Genomic DNA, 24,795 nt, shown 5'->3' with positions numbered 1-24,795 from the left:
CTGAACTATTGGTCACTCTTGAGGTTTTAAGTCACATAACATCCTCCCAGATGCAGATTGTACATATTCCCTTAGATGAAGACTCCACAAAATGCAAACTATTGTTCAAACTCAAACACAGCTAAACCAGATTGCAGTCCACAACAAATGAGGTAAAACACCACAACAGAAGTCTGATTAAATGGACATAGATGGAATACTATGTGCTCTTAAAAATGAAATTTTACTTTTAATTTTTTAAGATTTTCTAATTTCCTCAAAAACAAAACAAACATAGGAGGATGCCAGCAAACATGTATAATTTATTAATTACATAGTGCACAAATCACGTTTACAAGTAATAATAATAAGGTAAATCTTATGCGTAGTCAGTATTAGTGATGAGCAGATGAAGCATCACAAAGCATTGAAGCCTTTCATCAAATTGGTTCACACCAGTGCAAAGCCTCTTGAGGCTTCATTTGCTCTACTTGGTCATCTATTGGACAAACAATGTATAACAGGCAAAAATACCAGCTGACATCAATTTGAAGTGTGTGGTATTTGGCTAAAAGCCTGTGAATGAAACTGTCATCAACATAAAGTATGCAATGCATGTGTTATTATGTTGTGTCAATAAGAATAGTTTCTATTCTTTACTCACCAGTATACTTTAGCATTTTTGGTCCTAAGTATAGATACTTGCATATTCACTTAATTTTTTTTTTTTTTTTTTTTTTACAAATTTCAGGGCAAACAGGACTGTGCTCGTCAAAGAATCAGCTTCACAATTGACTGGATGATGTGATGAGCAATGAGGATGTTTCTCGACACAACAGGGGCCTCATGCACAAAGACTTGCGTGGAATTCATACTGAAACCTGGCGTACGCCCATATCCAGAAAAGTCCGTACTCAAAAAAATCCAGATTAACAAAACTTTGCGTACACCCAAATCCAAGCAGCCTTCCTGTGTACATCCCATTCAGCATGGAATTGATCGCATATGTTGGAGTACCTGACTCCTCCCTCTCCACACCCATATTTAAATATGCAAATCAGCATAAACCGGTCTGCAGGTGGGATTCCCTCTGGGATTCCCCTCTTTGCAGAATCACATGACATCAAGGTGGACGCAAAGTAGAGGCCAAAACAGGCAGAAGGAGAAAAGAGGATGAACTCAGCCCATTTGAGCAGAGAGTCACCGCTATTGTGAGGGACACTGGTCTTAAGGTGACTCGAATCATCCCCAAGGTAAATATATTTTTAGTATTTGTGTAACTCACACATTAGTTCATTCTACGGGTCATACAACAGTCTGATCACAGCCAAACTAGAAAAAGGTTCATGTGTAATCATCTCAGGATATCAAAGAGGAAATCAAAGACTTTGACTTGTGTTTAATCACTCCATTTATTTATTTATAAATTTATTTATTTATATTTATGTCCCAAAAGACACTGAGACAGAAGACAATGAGACACAGTCTCAGCCTGTCACAGACTGTGGGATTTCTCCGGTCCAACAGCCAGCTGCTGATGTCCGTCCTCAGCCGTGTCCTCACCCAGAGTCACAAGAGGACATCATGGGGACAATCAGCGGCATCAATGAGCACCTGGACCGACTGATAAATGTTCCCACAGACATTACTATTACATTAAATACATTTATCAACAAGTGAATTCTGTGTCCTTGTCTCTTCATGTGGTTGAAATCACATCCTATTCAGACGGCAGGATTGGCATTGATGGGTCCAGGGTCCGGTTCTGGTGGTGGATGTGCTGCTCTGGCAGTAGGATGATGTGTCGGTGTGTTAATTGTTCACCTGTGTGTCTCTGATGTGCATATCAATCGGCAGAATGACCTTTTTCACATCATTAACAGGTTCCCAGTATCACCTCTAAGTGTCGCCAATGGTTCCAAAGCACTAGAAACATGCGTACACCAGCCATGAAGTTGGTGTAGAGGACCGCACATTTCCACGGTCATGTCACTCTTTGTACATCTGAATGTGAGCAAGGAAAAGGGTGTACGCAACGTTTTTGTGCATACACAACCTTTGTACGTGAGGCCCCTGGACACTCTGCATCTACATGTCACACAATGACACTGAGGAGCCTGAACTGAAGAATCCAAACCCAACAAACAGTGGTTCAGTGAATATGGTGTTGAAGGTGTGGAGGTGGATCAGTTTGTCAGAGGAGACTCTGTAGAAGGACACAGATCCAGCAGGACAGTCCACATACACTGAGACTGTACCAGAGGAGGAGGAAGAGGAGGAGGAGGAGGAGGAGGAGGAGGAGGAGGAGGAGGAGGAGGAGGAGGAGGAGGAGGAGGAGGAGGAGGAGGAGAAGGAGGAGGAGGAGGAGAGAAACTGAAGAAGCTGTGTGTATTTGTAATTATGGCAAACAGAGTAACAATCATTAGAAGACACCAGACACCAGGAGTGATTGTTCCATCCAAACACAGGATCTGTACCTCTTCCTTTCCTTCTGATTCTTCTGTAAGACACTGATATATGAACCTTTCCACTCCACTGGACCTCCCAGTAACAGCGACCAGTCAGACCAGTTGAACACAGCAGCTGAGGACAGTACTCAAATCTGTCCTGATGATCAGGATATGACTGAACCTCATCCACATGCTCCACCTTCTTGTTGTTTTCAGACAGTTTGAGGTTTCTGTTCACTGTGTTTGGATCCAGGCTGAGTTCACAGAAATCTGATGGACAGAAGTAAAATTTAAAAAAAAAAAAAAAAAAAAAAAAAAAAAAGGTCTTGAAGGTACAACCTATTTGTACAGAATGAAGCTGAATTCTGTATAAGTGGATCTAATTTTGGGCAGTGGGTGGAAACTAAAGCTATCACTGACTGTCTTATGATTGGTGACTTTCTACATGCTCACACCTTGTGACCTCCAAAGAACACAAAAGAAGAAGAAGGAGCTTCTACCACAAAACTAACATAAAGGTCCAACAAACCTGTTGCATTGTTTTATATCTTTAATAGACTGATTAGAAATATAAAAAAATACTGAACACAAATGGGATTTATCAAATGGTGTAGTCATCTGAGGCTGAAACTAAGAACCCCCTACTCAGAACATGTGCACCCCTGCTGTATGCATGACCATCCACACCCTCAAAGAAGGTCAATGTGAGTTTATAGCCTGGTACCAGCTCCCACTGTATGTTCATGTTGGGTTTCATCTTTAATCCAATGTAAATCCACTTACACTTCCTCAGACCTGGTCTCAACCATCGGACTCCACTGGGCTCCAACCTGAAAGGAGGAGGAGGGGGGGGGTCAGAGCAGCATTAAACATGGACATGACATCACTGTGATCCACTCCAGCTTTTCTGTTCACATCCAGTCCATGGTTCCTGTCAGTCCCTTATTGAAGGTCTGGGTCTGTGACCGTGGTCTGGAACTTCAGTCCAGGATGTGGACTCAGCTGTGACAGTGTTCCTGTCAGCTCCACCTGTTCTATCACACATTCTGTGTGTGTGCATCAGCTCAGTCCATACCTGACAGTGTCCAGTGTCCAGTGTGGATCCTCCACTAGAGCACACAGCTCCTGTCCTGAGGCTCCTGGATGGTTGTAGCTCAGGTCTAGCAGTCTGAGATGGGACGGATTGGACTGTAGGGCTGAGACCAGAGAAGAACATCCTTCCTCTGTGATCAGACATCCTGACAGTCTGCAACACAAAACATCACACATCATCTGAGGAGGAAAAGAAGCAGCGTCAGCTGTTGGACACAGTTCTTCTGTGGATGGATTTCAGCATAAATGGGACTGACCTGGAGCCAGTTTCTATTGGACTGACTCGGTTCAGGACAAGATCTGAACACAGACTCAGATGAGTCCAGCTGGTCTGAATAAACTTCAGACAACACCTTACATGTTAGAATGAATGTACATCATAGATTTAATCATTATCGTTTAAACTGGTTGAACAATCCAAACCTGAGAGTCTCCAGTTTACAGTCTGGACTCCTTAGTCCATCTGACAGGATCTTCAGTCCTGAATCCTTCAGATCATTATTGCTGAGGTCCAGATGAATCAGACTACAGAACTGGGATCTGATGACTGAGGACAGACCTTCAGAGCTTCTCTCTGACTGGAAACAGGCACTAAAACTGGAGGAGAATACATAATATTTAACTGAGGGCTTTTGACTGAAACAATATGAAAGTGAACAAAGATCTCAACCTGTGATGCAGATGATCGTCAAGTCACACACAATTAAAATGTGCACTTTGATAGGATGTACAAAACATTGAGAAAACGTACAAATGTAAGCTGATGGAAATTTTAACTTTATCTGACCTGAGAGTCTCCAGTTTACAGTCTGGACTCCTTAGTCCATCTGACAGGATCTTCAGTCCTGAATCCTCCAGGTGGTTGTTACTCAGATATAGATGTCTCAGACTAGAGGACTGGGATCTGAGAACTGAGGACAGACCTTCACAGCTTCTGTGTGACATGTTAGAGACACTCAGTCTGCAAAGACATAAAAGACAGGTTTGTTATTTTAAAAAAGATACCACTATACTACACAGGTTTTCAATATTCCAGAGCTTTTGTCCTTACAGAGCTTTGTTGGAGGCTTTGACCACTGGCATCAGCCTTAAAAGAGCCTCTTCTGAAGGAGAGTATTTGTTCAGGTCAAACTCATCCAGATCTTTATCTGATGACAGTAACATGAAGACCAGAGCTGACCACTGAGCAGGAGACAGACCCATTACGGAGAGTATTCCTGAATTCAGGTACAGTTGGATCTGATCCACCAGAGATCGATCCTCCAGTTCATTCAGACAGTGGAACAGGTTGATGCTTTTCTCTACAGACAGATTCTCATTGATCTTCTTCTTGATGTACTCAACTGTCTTCTTCTTTGTCTCTGAGCTACTTCCTGTCTGTTCCATCAGATCTTGTAGGAGACTCTGATTGGTCGGCAGTGATAGACCCAGGAGGAAGCGCAGGAACAGGTCCAGGTGTCCATTTGGACTCTGTAAGGCCTGGTCCACAGCGGTCTGGTAGAACTTTGTTCCTGTAGATTCGGACCACCAGGATGGGCTTTGGTCTTCTGACAGCAGATTGACTCCAGTGTTGATGAAGGTCTGATGGACATGAAGAGCAGCCACAAACTCCTGGACACTCAGATGGATGAAGCAGAACCTCTGGTCCTGGTACAGTCCTCTCTCCTCTTTAAAGACCTGTGTGAACACTCCTGAGTACACTGAGGCTGAGCTGATATCGATGCCACACTCTGTCAGGTCTTTTTCATAGAAGATCAGGTTTCCTTTCTTCAGCTGCTCAAAGGCCAGTTTTCCCAGAGACTCGATCATCTTCCTGGTGTTTTTATTCCAGAATGGATTTGTCTGAGCTCCATCATCATACTTGATGTTCTTGAGTTTGGCCTGAACCACCAGGAAGTGGATGTACATCTCAGTCAGGGTCTTGGGCAGTTCTCCTCCCTCTGTGGTCTTCAACATGTCCTCCAGAACATTAGCAGTGATCCAGCAGAAGACTGGGATGTAACACATGATGTGGACGCTTCGTGTCGTCTTGATGTGGGAGATGATTGTGTTGCTCTGTTCTTCATCTGTGAACCTCTTCCTGAAGTACTCCTCCTTCTGGGGGTCAGTGAACCCTCTGACCTCTGTCACCCTATGAACACACTGAGCAGGGATCTGATTGGCTGCTGCAGGTCGTGTGGTTATCCAGAGGCGAGCAGAGCGAAGCAGGTTCCCCCTGATGAGGTTCATCAGCAGCACATCCACTGAGGTGGACTTTGTAACATCAGTCAGGATCTGAGTGTTGTTGAAGTCCAGAGGAGGTCGACACTCATCCAGACCATCTAAGATGAACACCACCTGGAGGTCTTCAGAGATCCAGATTCCTGCTTCTTTTATTTCATCAAAGAAGTAATGAATGAGTTCCACCAAACTGAACTTCTTCTGTTTCAGCACATTCAGCTCTCTGAAGGTGAATGGAAATATGAAGTGGATGTCCTGGTTGGCTTTGTCTTCAGCCCAGTCCAGACTGAACTTCTGTGTTAAGACTGTTTTCCCGATGCCGGCCACGCCCTTTGTCAGCACTGTTCTGATTGGTTCATGTCTGTCAGGTGGTCTTTTAAAGATGTCTTCACATGTGATGGTTGTTGGTGGTCTGTGTGGGTTCCTGGATGCTGTTTCCATCTGTCTGACCTCATGTTCCTGGCTGACCTCTGTAGCCCCTCCCTCTGTGATGTAGAGCTCTGTGTAGATCTGGTTCAGGAGGGTTTTGGGGTTTCCTGCTTTAGCGATGCCCTCAAACACACACTCAAACTTCTGCTGCAGGTTACGTTTCAGTTCATGCTGAACTCCAGACCGACTTCCTGAATGAAGACCCAGATCAAACCATCAGTCTCACAGTAAATCCAAGTATTTTCATCTGTTCAGTCTGGACAGAATGGTCTTACTGCGGTGCAGACGCTCAGCCAGCTCCTCCTGCTTCAGCCTCCTCAGGAAGTTCAGTGTGATCTTCAGAAAAGCCTCGGAGCTCCTCCTCTGCTCTTCATCCTCATCACTCGGACTCTCTAAGCATTCTGGGTAATCTGTACTCAGAACCTGCTGGAACTTCTTCAGTTCGTTCTTGACAAAAGTGCAGATGTTCTCCTCCAGCAGCTGGAACACAAAACACGATGAAAGACACAAAGTCCAACATGGACCAAAGCTCAGGTCCATGTTGGACACAGTGATGTCCACTGGTCTGAAACCAGCAGCAGATGATTGGACAGAACAGATGAACCAGTACATGTTGGACATGTACACACCTTAAATATGGAGTCCAGCTGAGTCTGATCCTGTAGACCAGTGGGAACCTCTGAGCTCTGCTGCTCCACTCTGTGGACCAAACATTAACAATGAGCTCACATTATGTCTGTCCACAATGACACCGACAGGTGGACACACCTGGACGTCACCATGAGTCACATGACCCCCTGTAGTGGGAAAAGTGTCCTGGTCCTGCTGATCCCTCTGAGAATCCACATCTGCGTCTGTTTGGAGCTTCACACTCACTGGGTTTAGTTGATCTCGTCTACATTTGGATGAAACCAACAGCTCTGTCCTAATAATGTGTGTCCTCCCCATCTGCACTCACAACATATGATACAAAGGTGTTCAATGGACCAGGAATCAACCCTGGACTCTGATCCAGGATCACCCAGGACCAGGTCCCACTACAACAACAGGTTTTCATTGATCAGGTTTAGTGTGATTCTCCTGCCAGAGTCTGAACCACAGACTGCTGAAAAGACGCCAACGGTGCAACAGGACTGACTATTAGGTTAGACATAGTTAGGACTTACTGAGCTGAAAGTCCTGTTGGTGCATCTGGACCAGGTCTGATTCTAAACTAATGTTTATAAATTGTGTATTTGATGCTCAGTGGAAGCATGAGAAGTTCAGACAAATCTTACATCTTTGCAGAAAAATTCAGCGGTTTCTCCATCGACCAGTCACTTTTAAAGGACACACAGCTGGGTCCAGGGTGAGGTCCAGGTTCTGATCCAGGTCTGTGAATTGAACATAATGATCAACTTACATGGGTCTTAGCTTTAAATAATTCATTTTAACACAACAGATGGAAAAAAAACACACAACCTGGTCAAACAAACGAGTCCAACACACCATATTTCATATACCCCCCTTCAGCTTTGATATAGGACGCCGTCATCGTGCCGTCATACATGCTGCACAAGGCTTATATAATGTCAACATAAATGTCACATTTATTTCTGTCCATAGTTGCTTTAATTTTTTTCATCCAGATCTTGTGTTGATGATGGAGAGTCCAACCACCGTGTAAAGTCTTCTCCAGCACATCCCATAGTTCTCAGTGTGGTTCAGGTCTGGACTCTGTGGTTCAGGTCTGGACTCTGTGGTTCAGGTCTGCACTCTGTGGTTCAGGTCTGCACTCTGTGGTTCAGGTCTGGACTCTGTGGTTCAGGTCTGGACTCTGTGGTTCAGGTCTGGACTCTGTGGTTCAGGTCTGGACTCTGTGGTGTCCAGTCTATGTGTGAAATGATGACTTATGCTCCTTCCTGTCCTTATGTTTCCTCAAAGTGTTGAAGAACTAAATAATAACTGCAGTAATTATCCAATGGAAGGATCTGAATCCCTGTCTTTGTTAAATCCAGGTGCGGACTGTGTTTGTGGCTGGACTGTGTAGAATGCAGTTCACATATAATGTTAGTGCAGCTCTGAATAAACATGAATATTCAGTTTGATCAAATCCACTGATCGTGTCTAAAGTATTTCAGTTGTTTGATATGCAATGTTCATGGATCTGTTTGACAATGATTTTTTTTTATGTTGTCGTCTTTGTCTCTGTTGAAAAAGATCATAATAAACTCACCTCTGGTCTCTCCTCTTCTCAGAAGTTTGGGTCACTGGTTCTTTATTAAAGGTAAATGGTGGATCCCTGGACTGGTGGCTTTTGCAGGACACACAGCTCAGTACAGAACCAGAATCCAAACCAGGTCTAGGTCCAGGTCCAGGTCTATGAATAATGATGGTCAGAGGTTTCAGTGCTGAGCTACTGGACCAGCGTTGGACAGTTCCAGATGGTGGTCTCAACTACAGGAGTTAAACGCTGCTGACATTTCGAATGATCAAGTTACTGTATTTAAATCACTGAAACTTACTGTTGTTGATCAGACTCTTTGAAAAGAAGAGGAGGAGACATAGACCGATGACTCTTCATGGACAAAGACCCAGGATCAGGACAGATCCTTAAAGAAACACAATCAACACATGTAAGAGAAAAAAAAAAAAAAAGAAGAAAATATGAAGAAAGTTTCAAAGTAATAAAAGAAACATGTGGAAGATAAACAGTCACCTCTGACCCGCAGACGGACACCCATCTGTGGACTGAACACATTTAAATGTCAACCCGAGTTCCTTATCAGACCTCCAACTGGATCCGGAAGAGTCTCGTCCAGGTCCTGGTCCTGGTCCTGTGGGGGGTCTGTCGGTGGTCTTCCATGGAGGGGCTTCCTCCTCTGTGTCCTCACACTGATCCATTCTGTTGAATCCACATCAGAACACAAACCATCAGTCCCAAGTCGAGGCAAGTTTATTTATAGGTGTAAGTACAAGAAAAGAGAAGACAGGATACATAATAGAATAATAGAAAAGAACAGCTGACTGGGGAATATTTACAGATTTCATGAGTGGATTTATTCTGCAGGAGGCGTCCTATCACAACTGGTACCACTTAGGAATTCACGGAGCTCTGCGATAAATAATGTTGTAATATTGTAGATATAGACCCAAAGGGAGCGCATATATATATAGAGAGAGATATATATAGAGATAGAGAGATAGATATAGATATATAAATTTATTAAGAAAAGTAAGTGCAATTTTAACAATATTCTGTCTCAGTTTATCATTTAGACATGTACATTACAACGTACAGATCACAGTGGATCTACAAATACACAAAACATTTGATAACAGGCAAAATATTGGTAAACTTGCCCTTCAGACATTTCAAAATGTTCAAATTTGTTCAGGTTATTCCTGTTTTTGTGAAATGATTGTTTGTTTTAGTGTAAATACAGTAAAATGACATGAAAATGTTTACATTTACAAAAGATAAAAATTTGGAGTTGTGAGTATTTATAGGTTATTATGATTGTATTTTACCGATCTGACCCACTGCAGATTAAATTGGTCTAAACCTGAACTAAAATGATTCATATCTTCAGTGTAATTTTGCATTTCACACATTCATTCCATGGGCCAGACTGGACCCGTTGGTGGGCTGGATTTGACCTCCGGGCCGCATGTTTGAGCCCTCTGCTTTGGCGAGTGCTTTGGTGAGGTCGGACACTTGATTGAAATTTAGATTCACAGTAACACTGGAGTTCTAAAGGTCGCCAAGTTGACGACTAACATGTTTCTCAATAGTCTTGGCTTTAAAAAGGAGATGTGAAGAAAGATCAGTGAGAAATTCAGTATTAACAGCAAATTATGTATCGAGTTCAAAATAAACTTTAAATAGTCAAATGGCAGCTCTAAAAAAACAAACGGTTTCCTCTAGAACTTTTAGGTCAGTTGTATGAAACTGTGACATCACTGTCAGATTATTTCTGGGTTGTAGTAAAGACATTAGATTCATTGTTTGATGGTAGTTTTAATATTTCACCTAATGCTTTAGATTTTATTCCCCTGGAGAAGGAGGTAAATGCTTTGTATTTCACAGAGGGGAGGAGTTCTGGGTTTATTGGTTTAGGGTGGTTTGTAGAGTTATTGATCACAGCAAATAGAGAGTGAGTGGTGTGGATTTTCCAGTCAGTGATATCTTAAACAGCCTCGCCCTGCACGGCTAATCGTTACAAGTCCAAAGGCTTTGTTTGTAGAGGCCTCAGTGAATTTGAAGTTTAGTTCTTCTCCACTTTTGCTCAGCTTTCTTCCATTCCCTTCTCAGAGCTTTTACATCGTGGTGTTCCTCCAGGATGTTTTCTGTTTGGGCAGTTTTTTTTTTTTTAATTTTGACCAGTGCAAACAGAATTCAAAACATTCAAGATTCTCTGATGAAAATTATCCAGGAGTTCATCCACTGACCATCGGCCTCCGTCATCTGAGCTCTATTTTTCTCATTTCTATTATCTTTTATCAACAGAGACGGGGGTACGGGGGTTGTTTGTTTATTCTGGGGGGGTCGGTAAATCAGATAAGGCACAAAAATGATCAGATAGGTCCAAGTCAGAAACTACAATAGAGAAAATGTCAACACCTTTAGAAATACCCAGGTCCTAAATGTGGCCTTGGGTGTCTTTTATGTCACAAAAGACATACAGTACCAGTCAAAAGTATGGACACACCTGTTTTTTCTTTATTTTCATGACTCTTTACATCGTACATTCTCACTGTATGCATCAAAACTATGAATAAACGCATATGAAACTAGAAGAGCACTTGGAGAACACAGACCTCCGCCAAGGCAAATTACCCCCCCCCCCCCCCCGATCACCACCAAAATGTAATCACTTGTTCCTTGCGTGAGTATCAACATTTCCTGAAAATTTCATCAAAATCCTTCCATAACTTTTTGAGTTATCTTGCGAACATAGAGACAAACAAACAAAAACCATGTTTTATATTTTAGATTCTTCAAAATAGCCACCCTTTGCTTTGCACATTCTTGGCATTCTCTCCATGAGCTTCATGAGGTAGTCACCTGAAGCACTTGTTGGCCATCTGCGGTCCACTTCATGTCATTTAAATGAGAAGGTGTGCCCAAACTTTTGACTGGTAGCATACAGTTTCAAGTGGACATTTCTTTTGCATCAGTGCTCAAGTTGTTATCTATGTGAAAGTTAAAGTCCTGTCATGATAGAAGAGTTATAAGCAGTGCAGATAACTGACGGTTATTCAAAAAGGTCATCAATAAAATTTGCAGAGTATCCTGGAGGCCTGTAGGTGACTAAAAAGAGAACTTGGGGATTAAAGTCCAGACCTGAATCAACACAGATTCATTCTTTACATGAAAAACAGTGACTCGATCTACATTAAAGTTAGTGTCCTGTGGACGGTCATAAACATGTAGAAGTTGGTTTATTTGACCTAAACAGCAGCTCTTTGTCACCTGATCAGATTCTAGTTCATCAATAATTAACTAAACTGTGAAGGTGTAACATTCAAAGGTGAAGTTATTAGAGTCGAACAAAAAAACTTCACAAATCCAAACTGATTTTAAACATCAGAAACGTGTGTAAAGTGTTTAAAAATCAGTTTATTGTCACAGACTCAGATCAAAGCGTCCTGATTGGATTCAAAAAGTCACAGAAAAAACTCACCTGTGGACGTCGGACAGAAAAGGGCTTTGTGTTTGTCAGAGCTGAGCTGTTTCCTGGATCAATCTGAGTCTCACCTAGAAAGACATCAGGTATTAACACCTGCAGTGGGAGGAGCTCTGCACCATCACATGACATGGTACTGGATGTTTATTGGCTCATTTCTTTGTTAAACTCCTATTGTCTTGTTGAGGCTCAGATACAAAGGGTTAAATGAGGATCTGGTTCTAACATCCACCCCAGAGGATCCTCCAGTCTTTTATTTGTGTTCCCAGTTTCATACTCAGCCAGTCGCCACCAACATCAACTAGCTTGTTCACCAAATCTTATCAAATATGGTCAGAAATGGTATAGGTGTATAGTGTTTATTATTAACTTTTTTTTTTTATTTGATATTGTTTGTTTTCTTGCACTATCATTATTCATGCACACATGTTTTGCACTTTATTCTGTTGCTGCCTTGATCATTGAAATAAAAAAAAAGTCTCATCTCTGGTAATCTGTGGTAACAATACTGAGGTATAGTCACAGCGCCACCTACTGGTAACAGGAAGTCAATCTTGAAGGTTAAATCTTGAAGGTTAGCTTTTACTAATTCAACCACATCATCTTTTATATGTGATGCACTGATATCTAATTTCACTGCATATCACACTGAATCTAAAAATGATTAGTTTACTCATTTATTTTAACAGTAAACATGCATAAATCATTGATCTGACGGCGTAAAATGTATTGAACCACATGTAGGTTCCAGATCATTTCCATGTGCAGTTGCTGAGCAGGTCAACACAACAGTAAATATAAAACACAATTACAGAACTGAGGTGGTAGATGCCTGTAAGATAATATGATCAGAAGTATATACAGAGCCTGACGACCCCCACAGCGTCCACCGCCATGAAACACAATCCCCACAACATGCAACCACTACCTGAACACATTATCAAATAAAAAAAGATAGTGATGCAGGGATAAAAGTGCTGTGTCTTCAAATCCATGTTTTAGCTTCAGAAAAAATCTGAATCTCTGTGGTTTTAGACCATTTGATCCATTTTTCATAGACCCTCAATGGAAATGCAGATTGGTCAAAGGTAGATCTTCTTTTACAGACTCTACATTGTTACTGAGAAGTTGACCTTTGACCTCTAATTGTCTTTACAGAACAAAGTTGTATGAATGTTCTTAATGATGCTGTGCAGTATGAATAATAGCTGAACATCTGAGAACATTAAACTCTCAGAAGTTAATGTTTTTAGTTACAAATACATGAAGGTGAAGGTGCTGGGATTTCTCTCCAAATGACCTGATCAGTATTTATGTTGTCTCACGTGGTGTGATTCCATAAATGTATTTCTTTTAGAAGTTCTCAGTTTTGTGTCTTGGTGCCACAGAGGCAGCACCTTCTGCTTTCAGCAGTCCACTTCATCCTTGTCTGACCGGAAAGGCTGAAGCTGGAGAACCCAGTTCCTTTATCACCAGATGATGACATCATTGGAAATAGTGACGCTGGCAGAGCAGAGCTTGAGGTTCTCCTGTTCTGATGGAGGGACTGGCCATGTTTGTCCTCTTAGATTGCTGCTGCATCCTCATGGACAGGATAAGGAGCTTGAATGGTTTATAGGACTATCTGAAACCCACTGCTGGTCAGGTCTGTGGAGACAGCGTTCATGTGTGGGAGGCCACATGAGGATTGGCTGTGGATTAATGACTCCAGTGGGTCAGGCCTTGGGAGCCTTGATGACTCTATGCTAACATTAGTGGAACGGTGAAAGGCTCTGGAGAGGTTAGCGACACTGCTATGCTCAGGGTACTTTCCGACGCAGAAGTTACACATCACACTATCCGCTGCACTGCGTCGCCGCCCTTTGATTGGTGAATGCAGGTCTGCTGTGTAAAAGTCCAGCCTGTCTCACCTCTGTTCCTCCTTTGGCTTGGCCGTGGAAATCGATCAATGGTGGAAAAAGGGTGGAATCACCATCTCACCTTTTTCCAGGATCTCTGTGTAAAAGTGACTTAAGCCTATTTACTAAGGCTACCTGAGGTACCTTTTGTCATATTTGGGATGGTTACAAGAATGATGCTCTATCAGGCTCAGAAGGCACATCAATGTATTTGACAGATGTCAGGAAAGCTCTGACAATATGCACCACAGGCTGCATCAGACTAATGGGCTTGATTCTACTGTTTGTGCCATGCCAGTCCCAGAAAGGCCAGGAAACTCAACAGGGGCTCAAAAAGCTTTGGAAACCTACTGATTGTCTGTTATAAATCACAGGGAACGCAGGAACCAGTCACTAAGGAAAAGCTGTCATTAGATTGGGCAAGAAATTTAACAGGGATATGTGGTGACATGTGGGCTGGCCCCAGTAAGGCCACACCCATTCCATGCTGGGCCCTGCATTACATGTACCCGGGAACACACATCTCTGCCAGAGATTTGTACTAAAGCCTCTTAGTGAAACTCATCCGGCTTTATCAAGTTCCACTGCACAAAACTGCATTCCAGTGGTTCCTTTGGTGAATGTCTGCTGGGTTCAACATCCTGGGACATAGTTGGAAAATGACCATTCCTCCAAGTCCACAGCTCTCTACGGCCTAGTTACACAGATGTCCACTGATGCCAATCTAGAAATAAAAATGACAGATGAAAGCTTCAGCCAAATATTGTACCAAACAGCTGCAGTGTGAATTGAGTATAGCTATATGTGTTTTTCTAACTCGATTCTATTTTTATATTGTTCTGAGTGAAGGAACAAGCTTGTAAATTCTTCTCAGTCTTATCACAACTCAGTTCCACTCTTTTGTGGGCACAGTCATGCTCAGCACGCAGAGATGTTGTAGCAAAAGATTTCTCACAGAGTCCACACTGGTAGGGTTTCTCTTTAGAGTGTATACGCTGGTGATTGTTCCAAGTGGAGGGTGACCAAAATATTTTCCCACACACCTCACATGGGATCACCATCTCTTTGGTGTGACTGAAGTGGTGATCGCGCAAACTAGATGATGATCTGAAAGATTTCCCACATTCATCACAGTTGTATGGTTTCTCTCCAGTGTGGATGCGCTGGTGGGTTCTGAGTTCAAACACTCTGAAGAAAGATTTCTCACACTTGTCGCAGCTGTATGGTTTATCTCCGGTGTGGCTTTGTTGATGTAATCGGAGATTGGCCACTTGGGTGAACGCCTTTCCACACTGGTCACAGATGTATGGTTTCTCTCCAGTGTGGATGCGGTGGTGTCTTCTGAGATTTGATGCATCAGTGAAACTCTTTCCACATTGTTCACAGCTGTATGGTTTCTCTCCAGTGTGGATGCGCTGATGTTTTTTGAGGTTGCCTGTATCAATGAAACTTTTCCCACACTGGTTACAACTGTATCGCTTCTCTCCAGTGTGGATGAGTCGGTGTGTGCTGAGGTGGTTCATTTTGGTGAAAACTTTCCCACACTGGTGACAGCCGTACAGATTCTCTCCAGTGTGGATGCGCTGATGTATTTTCAGGTTACACATTTGAGTGAATGCCTTCCCACAATAGTCACAGTAGTATGGTTTCACTACACTATGGCTGCGTTGATGTTTTCTGAGATTGTGTGCTTTGGTGAAAGTCTTGCTGCACTGATCACAGCTAAACGGCTTTTCCCCTGTGTGGCTTCGTTGGTGTGTTCGGAGGTTGCCTGCTTGGGTGAAGGCCTTCCCACACTGGCCACAGCTGTAGAGTTTCTCTCCGGTGTGGATGCGTTGATGTACTCGGAGGCTGTCTGTTCTCGTGAAAGTCTTCCCACATTGGTTACAGGCATATGTTTTATCTGTGTTTGTTGGAGTTGGCTGATTTCCATCTTTCATCTGGCAACTTTTAGGTTTCTGGCCAACTTTGCGATGTTTCTAAACCAAGACACAAACAAACAAAATGGCAATGAGTAAAAATACAGCAATGATCTACAGTCAAATTATTCTATTTCTTCTGGTCTTCATATTTTTATAAACTGTGAAGTGTGGGGTGTTAAGCACTGTTGGCTGGTATCACCTGATCTGTAAAGTATTTTGACATGCGTAGACACTAAAGGGTTCGCAATGTATCCATAATTTTAACCCTGTTCTTTTTACAAGAATCAATTCTACATTCACACACAATTTCACCATTTTACTGCTGAAATGAGAAATCCTTTGAATGAAGACAGACAACGGAGTCATCACCTGTAAGAAATTCTGCTTTTTAAATGCTACGTCACCCTAATTCACACAGTACATACACATTTAATTATATGTACATGGTGTGGTATAAGATAACGTGACGACAGTATTATTTTTCTCACCACAAATCAAACATCTTCAAAAAAACTCACAGGACGTTTACTCGTGATCAAGTCCTCCTCATTTGTAGTTTACAATTATGTTGAGCTTTCACCTCTTCTGCTCGACTAACCCTAATCGAAATAACCATCATCCCATTATTCAATTATGGAAATGTCATCTCTAAAGCTTTGGAAGAGGATTAGGGCCACTGGGAAAAAAATAAAATTAAAAGTAAGGTCCAATGTATAATTTTTTATTATCATTATGAGATTAAAGCCAGAATTCAGAGTTTAAAGTCAGAATTTCTGACTTTTTCTCATAATAATAATAAAAAAATATATCGAATCTTTTTTTTTTTTTCCAGTGGCCCTAATCCTCTTCCATAATAACGCAGCTTCTCCATAAACCGGATGTTTTACAAAACTCCATTTTCCAATTTGCCACTAACTTCAGGACACACCGCTGCTCTCTGTACTCCACTGATAACATTTTTACATATTATTTATTCTTTTATATTTCCGGTTTCCTTTTGAATGTTTCTGCACTTTGTTTTTTCTGCTGTTAACATTACAATTTCCCCACAGTGGGATCATTAAAGTCATGTCTTATCACCTTGTATTTTTTGACATGTCATTTTTTTCTTATGACTGTAATCCCCACATCCACTTCCCTTCAAGAGGCTTTGCCTTTTTAAAGGTGATTACTGTTAATAAGAATATTTCATTCATGACTTACCTGGTTAAATAAAGCGTAAAGAATATAAATGTAAAAAACTATATTTAAGTGTTTCCTACAAAGTTGCCAATTATGTAACAAAAAATGTTTTTGTCCATGTACGTACAAAAAAAAAAAAAAACCCAAAAAAACAACAACTTCATTTTAAAACACAAACTCATAAAAACAGATTTTTATTATCATTGTGTTTTAAGGTAAATTACATTTAAGCAAATCTGACTTGGACATCCACTGAAACCATGCACTGTTTGCTAAATATCATTTGACAAATTATGGATAACCTGCACTTAAAGCCTTGTTAATCCACATCACCCTAAAATTTGTAGAATCAACACCCATTATTGATCTTGAGAGGAGTCTTTCATATAAGATGAATAGTGTAATTAGTGATTTTACATAAGGTTTAATAAAAGTAATCCACAAAGTCTGATGATGGGTCTAATAATGAACCTATTCCAGCTAACACTGTTCTACCTGGATCACTATTCTCATAAGTTTTATCCACTTATGTCGGTTAGGTGTCCCATGTTTTGTTTGCATTCTAATAAATGTTCTCAAGATACTCAAAAATCTGAAAATCGACTGAGGGTTTTCACTGAGTTTCCTGCTTATTTATGTCAATCTTTTCTGTGTATTTTTCCAAGAACCACTACAGGTTGCCATTTTTTCCTGACAGTTACAACAACGTAGAATTACGGTGTTGTGTAACATCAACTAATGCTTCCTCAGCTTCCCTGAACACACTTTGTTGTAGTAAAGTCTAGATTCATATTCAGACCTTCACAAGTCTCCTTGTTGAAGAAATTGGAAAAGAAAATGGTGCTGCCTTACCTTTCAGAGATGTTTTTATCTGACTCAGACATTTGTAAAAACATGAATAAATCTCCTCTTGTAGTCTAAGGGGAAATAAAGTTAAAAGTACTGATGTGTGCATCAGTTTAGTGTTTTTACTGCTGCTGTTTTCTGAATACTGCATATGTCAGCCACAGTACTGCATTGTAGGTTTCTTTGTTCTAATACTGTTTTTTCTATTCACGCAAATTCTTAAGATTTAGGGGATTGCTCGGGTTTCTATTGTTTAAAAAAATTAACTAACATTTTCCTTAAAAGGAATGCTTAGGATGTGGAGTGGTATTTGGAGTGGACTGCTACTGATTTCTAGGAAACTGTGTAAAGGCATTGACATTTGAAGTAACATGATGGACAGAAGAGGAAATATTTCATTATAGAAAATTCTACAGAGAAAATAACTTGGTGATTAAGATAATGGGAGAGATCGATCTTCTTTCTGCTAAAACTAGAGCTCCATGGTTATTTTTTTTTTATTCTACATACTTTCTTAAATTCACCTTTTTAAGGTTCTTGCAAATAACACAAAACCCAAGAGTTTCATATCCAAATATTATGCTCAATCTCAGCTTTATGGATACTCTGGTTTATTTTTCTCCCATTTCACTGTAGAAAGAGATAATTCAGGCCAAAAGCTGGAAATCTCAACACAGATCTCTGAAAATGTTCAAATCTGGGGTGAAAACACACCTTTAATCACGTGGAGGAAGTGGTTAGATGATATAAAAGGTTCAACAAAATCTGAACTTCACAAAAGTAATGGAATATATGTAAAAAATAGTAAGTAAGTGTACAAAACATGTCTGAAATGACATTTTGTGATGCCAGTTTTTACATATAAATTCTGTCATTCTATCGTCACCAGATACCTCTACTGTGAGCTAAACAAGGCTGACTAATGACATTATATTACAGATCAACATTCATGTGTCCAGATAAGAAAGGACCCTTATAAATATTTACTTAACACACAGTATCTACAATATTTACACACTGTGTATTCATTAGCTTTTAATTGATGTTATGCAGTCAAACAGTTCATGCCTCCAGATCAAACAGAAATAGGGTGGCCCTTAGTGATTTCTTTGATCTGTGACTGGCTCTAACGCTGGCGGTCAATCACATGGGACATCAGTGGAGTGTGAAACAGAAACATGAGATTCTCCGTTTATTGGAGTATTTGAACCACTATTCGACAGCAGAAAATGACTAAAATATTACTAAAAAAAAAAAACAGCGACATTGTCATGATGATGCACCGGTGTGTCCGTTGAATCCAGAGTTAAAGTATCAGCAATAAAAAGCACAGAAAAGTAGCAAGTGGACAGAAATGACTGAATAACAACACAACCCTGTTATGTCTATTCATTTTATTCCTGCTGTGTGTTTATGAACAGACCTAGACATTCCTCTCAGTCTTTCCACAGCTGCTCTGTTCCACTATTTCACAAGTACAGTCATGTTTGGCACGTTGACATGTCGTGGCGAATGATCTCTCACAAAGCCCACATTCATAGGGTTTCTCCCTAGTGTGGTTACGCTGGTGCCTGTGCCAAGAAAAATTGGATGAAAATGTTTTCCCGCACACCTCACATGGTATCACCAACTCCTTAGTGTGCCGAAGGCTGTGAACACGGCATTCAGATGAAGACTTGAACTCCTTCCCACACTGGTCACAAGTGTATGGTTTCTCTCCAGTGTGAGTACGTTGATGTATTCTGAGGCTGTTCACCCGGGTGTAAGTCTTCCCACAGTGGTCACAGGTATATGGTTTCTCTCCTTTGTGGCCTTGTTGGTGTATTCTCAGGTTGCTTGGTCTAGTAAAAGTTTTCCCACACTGGTCACAAATGTGGGGTTTTTCCCCTCTATGGATAAGTTGGTGTCGTCGGTAATCACCCACACCGATAAAACTCTTCCCACACTCGTCACAGCTGTGCGGCCTCTCTCCTGTGTGGATACGTTGGTGTCTTCGGAATTCACTTGTATTGGTAAAACACTTCCCACACTCTTCACAGACATAAGGTTTCTCTCCGGTGTGGATGCGTTGGTGCACTCTGCAGCTGCTCGCGGTGGTGAACGTCTTCCCACACTGGTCACAGGTGTACATATTCAGCCCTGTGTGGATGCGTTGGTGTCTTCTGAGGTTGTGTGTTTTGTTGAAAGTCCTCCCACACTGATCACAGACATGTGGTTTCTCCATTTTTGCAGGAGTTGAGAGAACTCTGTCTTTTTCCAGAGGACTTTTAGGTTTCTGGCCAAGTTTGCCTTGTTTCTACACCAACAGACAAAGAAACGAATACGTGGTGAATGAAATGCATTAACTGACCAAGTGTAAGTATAAATCTGTTTAGACTAAATTAGTCAGCCCATAGAATTTTAACTCCTGTTGACTTTCTGAATGACTCAAGAGGTTTCCAGACTATTAGCTGATGTTATCAACTGGTATGAGTATTACTTTATCATTTCTAATTGTTTCTCAGTATAACAATGCAAATATAAATTTATGCCTAAATTCACCACTGTAAAATTGAAGAATAAACTATTTAGGAGTGAATTGTATTTTAGACATACAAGTCAGGTACATATAACAACTTTATTTATGTCTCAGCAAGTTTACATTGTGCATCACAGACATGAAAACAGTAAACTCAAAGCAATGAAGAAATAATAATAAAAAAAAAAACTATAGGAAATTATTTACAAATGGCACATGAAGGCAGACAATAATTAACTGGCTGGAAACAAACGCATCATTAAGGGTCAATTCTCTTGACAACGCCGACAGCAGCCCTGACACAATCGGGCTGTGGACAGTTTGACCAAGCGGTGGCATGAAAATGTAAAGCAGCAAAAGAGCATCAAATGTTTTAGAAAAGCATTCCGCACAGATGTTGTAAAGTTTCAGTCCTGTGGGTGTGGCTTCAAGTAGTCTTGGTCCAACCCCTGGTTTGCATCAGTATCTCCCTACATGGGCGGAGCCAGACCGACAGCACAAGACAGTCAAGTTCCCCTCGAGCTGAGGCACCGTTCACAACGCTAAATCCAAACACGATGGGAGTAAATCGCCAGCAATGGGGACAAATGGGTGGCTTACTTTGGGGTTTTTAGTTTGTTTTGTAGTTCAAAGTGTGACACACATGGGAACCAAATATCATCCATGTAGGTGAAATTTGCTGGGGGGGGGGGGGGGTGTTAGCAAACCATTTTTACGCACAGGCGCAAATCCAATCAATAAAGATGAACTTAAGTCTCTGCATTTTACAGCAGCACCTCACATTAAGATTACCAATTAACTTTAGCATGTAGCTAATTAGCAAACTCCCTATTTAGTCCACTGGCCAAAGACAGTGACAGGAGGATTAAGGTACGTGTACCTGTTGGTGATGGGAATAGAACCCCGAGAAAACTCACGACAAATGGAATAAAAAGGCCCCCGTTGCAACTGAACCAAACATGGCATCTTCTAGCCACGAGGTGGAAACGCTAACCGCTACACCACTGCACCACCCACTGACTCAGGACGCACAAGAAAATAATCTAAATAAAAATAAATTACAAATAAAATTGAAAAGCTGTCCACGTTTCACATGACCAAATCACTGCAATTTCAGGTTGTTTAAAGTTCCTGTGAACGTTTCACACCAGTGAACCAACACTGTTCACACACATGACACAGTAGGGGTGAGACGGTGCACTCGTTTGTACAGAGAGTATAACAGAGGCACAGAAGCCGGGTCAGACGTTCAGAGGAAGGTTAGAACAGTTTTGGATTTTTCATTATAGTTTTAGTTAGTTTTGACTTTTTTTTCTCTAATTCAGTTCGTTTTAATTCGTTTTTAGAGCAGGTTGGCTAGTTTTTATTAGTTTTCGTTATTTTCTAAATGTTCAGTTTTAGTTTAGTTTTAGTTTTTTTGTATCTTTTATCTTTTTTGCCGTCGTATTCAAATAAATCCAAGACTGGACTCTGCTGCTTTCTCCTAACTTTAGTCTCCATGTTTCCAGGTAGAGTGGGGACGAAAAGCTGACTCTAAACGACAAGTGATGAGAAGTGACGGACCGTTAAATATCATATGGTGCCAGCTGCTAAAATTGCTTGAAGGAAATAAATCGATTTCGTATCAATCCGACATTGACAAAGATAAAAACGAAGGGAATTTTATCCACAATTTTGATACGTTTTAGTTAGTTTTGTAAACACACAACACAGTTTCAGTTAGTTTTTTTCTTTTAATTATAGTTTTTATTTATTTCAGATAACAAGAATGTTTTTACAATTCTTGTTTTCGTCATTTCGTTAATTTTCATTAACAATACTAACCTTGGTTCGGAGTGTGTTGTTTCACTTCCAGTTTTTGGTTTGTTGCAGTTTTGTGGCACAGAAGAGTCCATGGGGTCCTTTACAACAAAAAGGTTTTTACTTTTTAACTCAAGTTGGCAAAATCCAGTGAACCTGCTCCTGTGTTACTGTGAGGTTGTGTTCACAGCGCTTCAGGGAATACTGTGAGGTGTTCAAGAACACTCAGTAAATTACAGCGTTTGCCATAAACGAACATTAAATATTCAAAAACACAAAAAAACATAACATGTGGGTGCCTGTTAAAGCACAAATGACTGAACAATATTTTGTAGAAATGTCTGTCGTCCCACAGGTAGTAACAGAGTGCTGGTCTTTACTGGTTTCCTTCACTGTACCAAAAACATATCAAAAATGGGCCGAACCGAAATGTTTCTGTACCATTACACTCCTATTACACAGTGATACGAACTGCAAGTGAATGTAACACAAACACGTATAACAGCCAACACCTGTGTCATAGATCATTATCTTAGTCAAATCACGTCTTTAATCTGCAACAAAAACTACTAATATTTGACAAAACCAGCCTTGAGTCAGTTGGTGTAACCACTTAAACCATCTAACATTTGAGGTTTGGTAAATTTGACACCAATGGAATCACATAACCTTAAAGGGAATGTTTTAAAAACCTACGTTAAATATTCATTTGAATAATTACGGTGAATTATCAGTCTTTACTGGGGCTGCACCAGTCGTGTTTTAAAGAGTGGTGTTAGCTTTAGCATCAGAGGTTCCTTTAAGTGATGTCATTTCCTGTCACATGGTTGAGTTATGAATAATAGAAATTAAATCTGTGATATGTGAGAATATTGTTCTGCATTATAACACGTCAAGACTAAAAATAAGGAAGGCATGCTTGTGTGCATTAATGTATGAAGTATTTGTTTCTGGCGTCTGTTAGCGTTAGAAGCTTTTCCTCTGTTTAACAGGTTTAATCCGACATTAAACTGCATTCACACAATGCCTCTTCAGGAAAAAAAGAAAAAATAAGCAAAAACGAAAAAAACAAACAAAACAAAACTGCTTAAGTAATGAACAAAATGAATAAGAAAATGTGCAAAAAACAAAAGAAACCACTGAGACAAAAATAAGTATTTGGAAAATAATAAATAACATGGAGAAAATAAGCAATAAACGGAACAAAAAAAGGATCAATATAATGAACAAAATAAATTTTAAAAAAACAAGGGAAAAAAAAAAAAGCCACAATCTTAATGAAATTGAAAAAAATATATATATATAAAATTACAACAAAATTAACAAAAACAAATTAAAAAATGAAAACATACTAAACAAAAAGGACAAAAAAAAGCCACAAACTGAGGAAAATATAATAAAATAGGCAACAAAGTGTACAAAAATGAATAAAATAGAGAATAAAATTTAACAAAATGAGGTTGTAGATGTTGGTTTTTACGTTCGGTTAATGATATATTTTTGCTAAAAATCACTTTTTTTTCAGTTTTCTCTGTTTTAATTTAATAACCTTTGAATTGACTCTGAGCTTTAATGATCAGTGAATTAAATATAGGAAAATACATGAAAAAAATGTAAAACACAGGGGATAATATTAGAATAAATGATGATAAATTACTTAGGAACTGATAAATGTAGAGACAAATGTATCTGGAATTTGGACTAGTTGTAAGTGTTTAGATTAATATGTTTGAGCAGCATCTACATGAACATCTATGGATAATAAACCAAAAAGCTGTTAAAAGGAATCACACTGAAACTGTCATCTACCACCAGGACTTTATGGAACTGAGGTCGATTTCTGTCCTAGTTCACTGTAAATAGAGAGAATTCAGCCCAAATGCGAAGTCAGATTAGTGAAAATGTTCAAATCTGTTGTGAAAACACACCTTCACTCATGTGGACGAAGTGTTTTGGTGTTGAAATAGCTTCAACAAATACGGAAAATATGACTAAAATAATAGGAAAGTGAATGAAACATGTCCAAAACTTTATATGATATTAGACGCTAAGAGTCCATGAACTGCAGCTTTAACTACAGACCTTAGACATGATGCATTCAAGTACAGCTCGTTTTTTTAAACTCACCTTTTTTGAAGAGTCCATTACGCCTCTGACACAAGAACAACAGATGCTCAATGACTGATAACTTCCCTCTGCTGCTCCAGAAAAGGATCGCCTCCTAGCAGAGACACAACAGGAAGTCAAACTGTTAACCTTCAAGTCGGCCGAGACGGAGTGAAAAAGACGAAAAAACAGGAGGAAACAGAGACTCTGATGGAGATTTTAGACAATGGGTTTGGTCAAATAATCCCCTCTGACAAGACACCGGACAAAATATCTGCAGAAGTTGATCGACAAATGAAGAAATGAATGAAATGATCAACAAAAATGAAAGAAAATTAACACAATCAGCAACAAAAAGAAACAAACTAATGAGAAAAAAGAAAACACAAAACAAAGTCATCAACAGAATAAAGAAAATAAGAAGAATTAAAGAAAGCGAACGAAGTAAATGTACTGAAAAACTTAAAATGAAAATAGAACAAAATGATAAAAAAAAATTAAAAAAAAAAAAAAAAAACGGAAAAAATTGGGACAAAAAAATTAATAATCACAATAATTATCAGAATGAACCAAATATTAAGTAACATTTTGCTTAACAACAGACATAAAACTGACTTAAACTGACATAAAATATTCCATTTCAACAAATTTCACTTGGTTTGTGTTTTGATCATTTGGAAAATG

General features: G+C 40.1%; 3 protein-coding genes across 3 annotated transcripts in view; all 3 read right to left on the bottom strand.

Moving 5' to 3' along the window:
* The window catches only part of LOC115432728 (zinc finger protein 420-like), a 597,943-nt gene that overhangs the window by 353,229 nt on the left and 219,919 nt on the right, over positions 1-24,795 (bottom strand). The window lies entirely within an intron of this gene.
* LOC115431930 (protein NLRC3-like) lies at positions 60-12,195 on the bottom strand. The gene is made up of 15 exons (XM_030152651.1): positions 11,837-12,195; positions 8,869-9,054; positions 8,675-8,761; positions 8,386-8,529; positions 7,448-7,543; positions 6,800-6,869; positions 6,446-6,650; positions 4,573-6,361; positions 4,309-4,482; positions 3,945-4,118; positions 3,505-3,675; positions 3,213-3,259; positions 2,364-2,699; positions 2,057-2,261; positions 60-819 (listed from the first exon to the last, which is right to left on the bottom strand). Exons 2-14 carry the CDS (start codon positions 9,051-9,053, stop codon positions 2,068-2,070), a joined length of 3,672 nt encoding a protein of 1,223 aa, XP_030008511.1. The 5' UTR covers position 9,054; positions 11,837-12,195; the 3' UTR covers positions 60-819; positions 2,057-2,067.
* The window catches only part of LOC115436212 (uncharacterized), a 66,492-nt gene continuing 54,191 nt past the window's right edge, over positions 12,495-24,795 (bottom strand). Inside the window, exons 9-11 of the mRNA XM_030158991.1 lie at positions 24,133-24,226; positions 19,117-19,983; positions 12,495-15,716 (exon numbers count right to left, since the gene is read on the bottom strand). Of these exons, the coding sequence (XP_030014851.1) occupies positions 14,550-15,716; positions 19,117-19,983; positions 24,133-24,226 (2,128 nt within the window). The 3' untranslated portion in view covers positions 12,495-14,549. The remainder of the gene's footprint in view (positions 15,717-19,116; positions 19,984-24,132; positions 24,227-24,795) is intronic.

Source organism: Sphaeramia orbicularis, chromosome 2, assembly GCF_902148855.1.
Source record: "Sphaeramia orbicularis chromosome 2, fSphaOr1.1, whole genome shotgun sequence".
Lineage (NCBI taxonomy): Eukaryota > Metazoa > Chordata > Actinopteri > Kurtiformes > Apogonidae > Sphaeramia > Sphaeramia orbicularis.
The sequence above is the reverse complement of the archived record's forward strand: the minus strand, read 5'-3'. Positions and strand labels throughout refer to the sequence as shown.

Coding starts and splice junctions, on each gene's coding strand:
- LOC115431930 (XM_030152651.1), bottom strand. CDS start 9,053: ATGGATCAGTGTGAGGACACAGAGGAGGAAGCCCCTCCATGGAAGACC. Junction 8,762..8,868: donor TGTCCGTCTGCGGGTCAGAG/GTGACTGTTTAT, acceptor TGTTTCTTTAAG/GATCTGTCCTGATCCTGGGT. Junction 3,676..3,944: donor TGTAAACTGGAGACTCTCAG/GTTTGGATTGTT, acceptor TTTGTGTTGCAG/ACTGTCAGGATGTCTGATCA.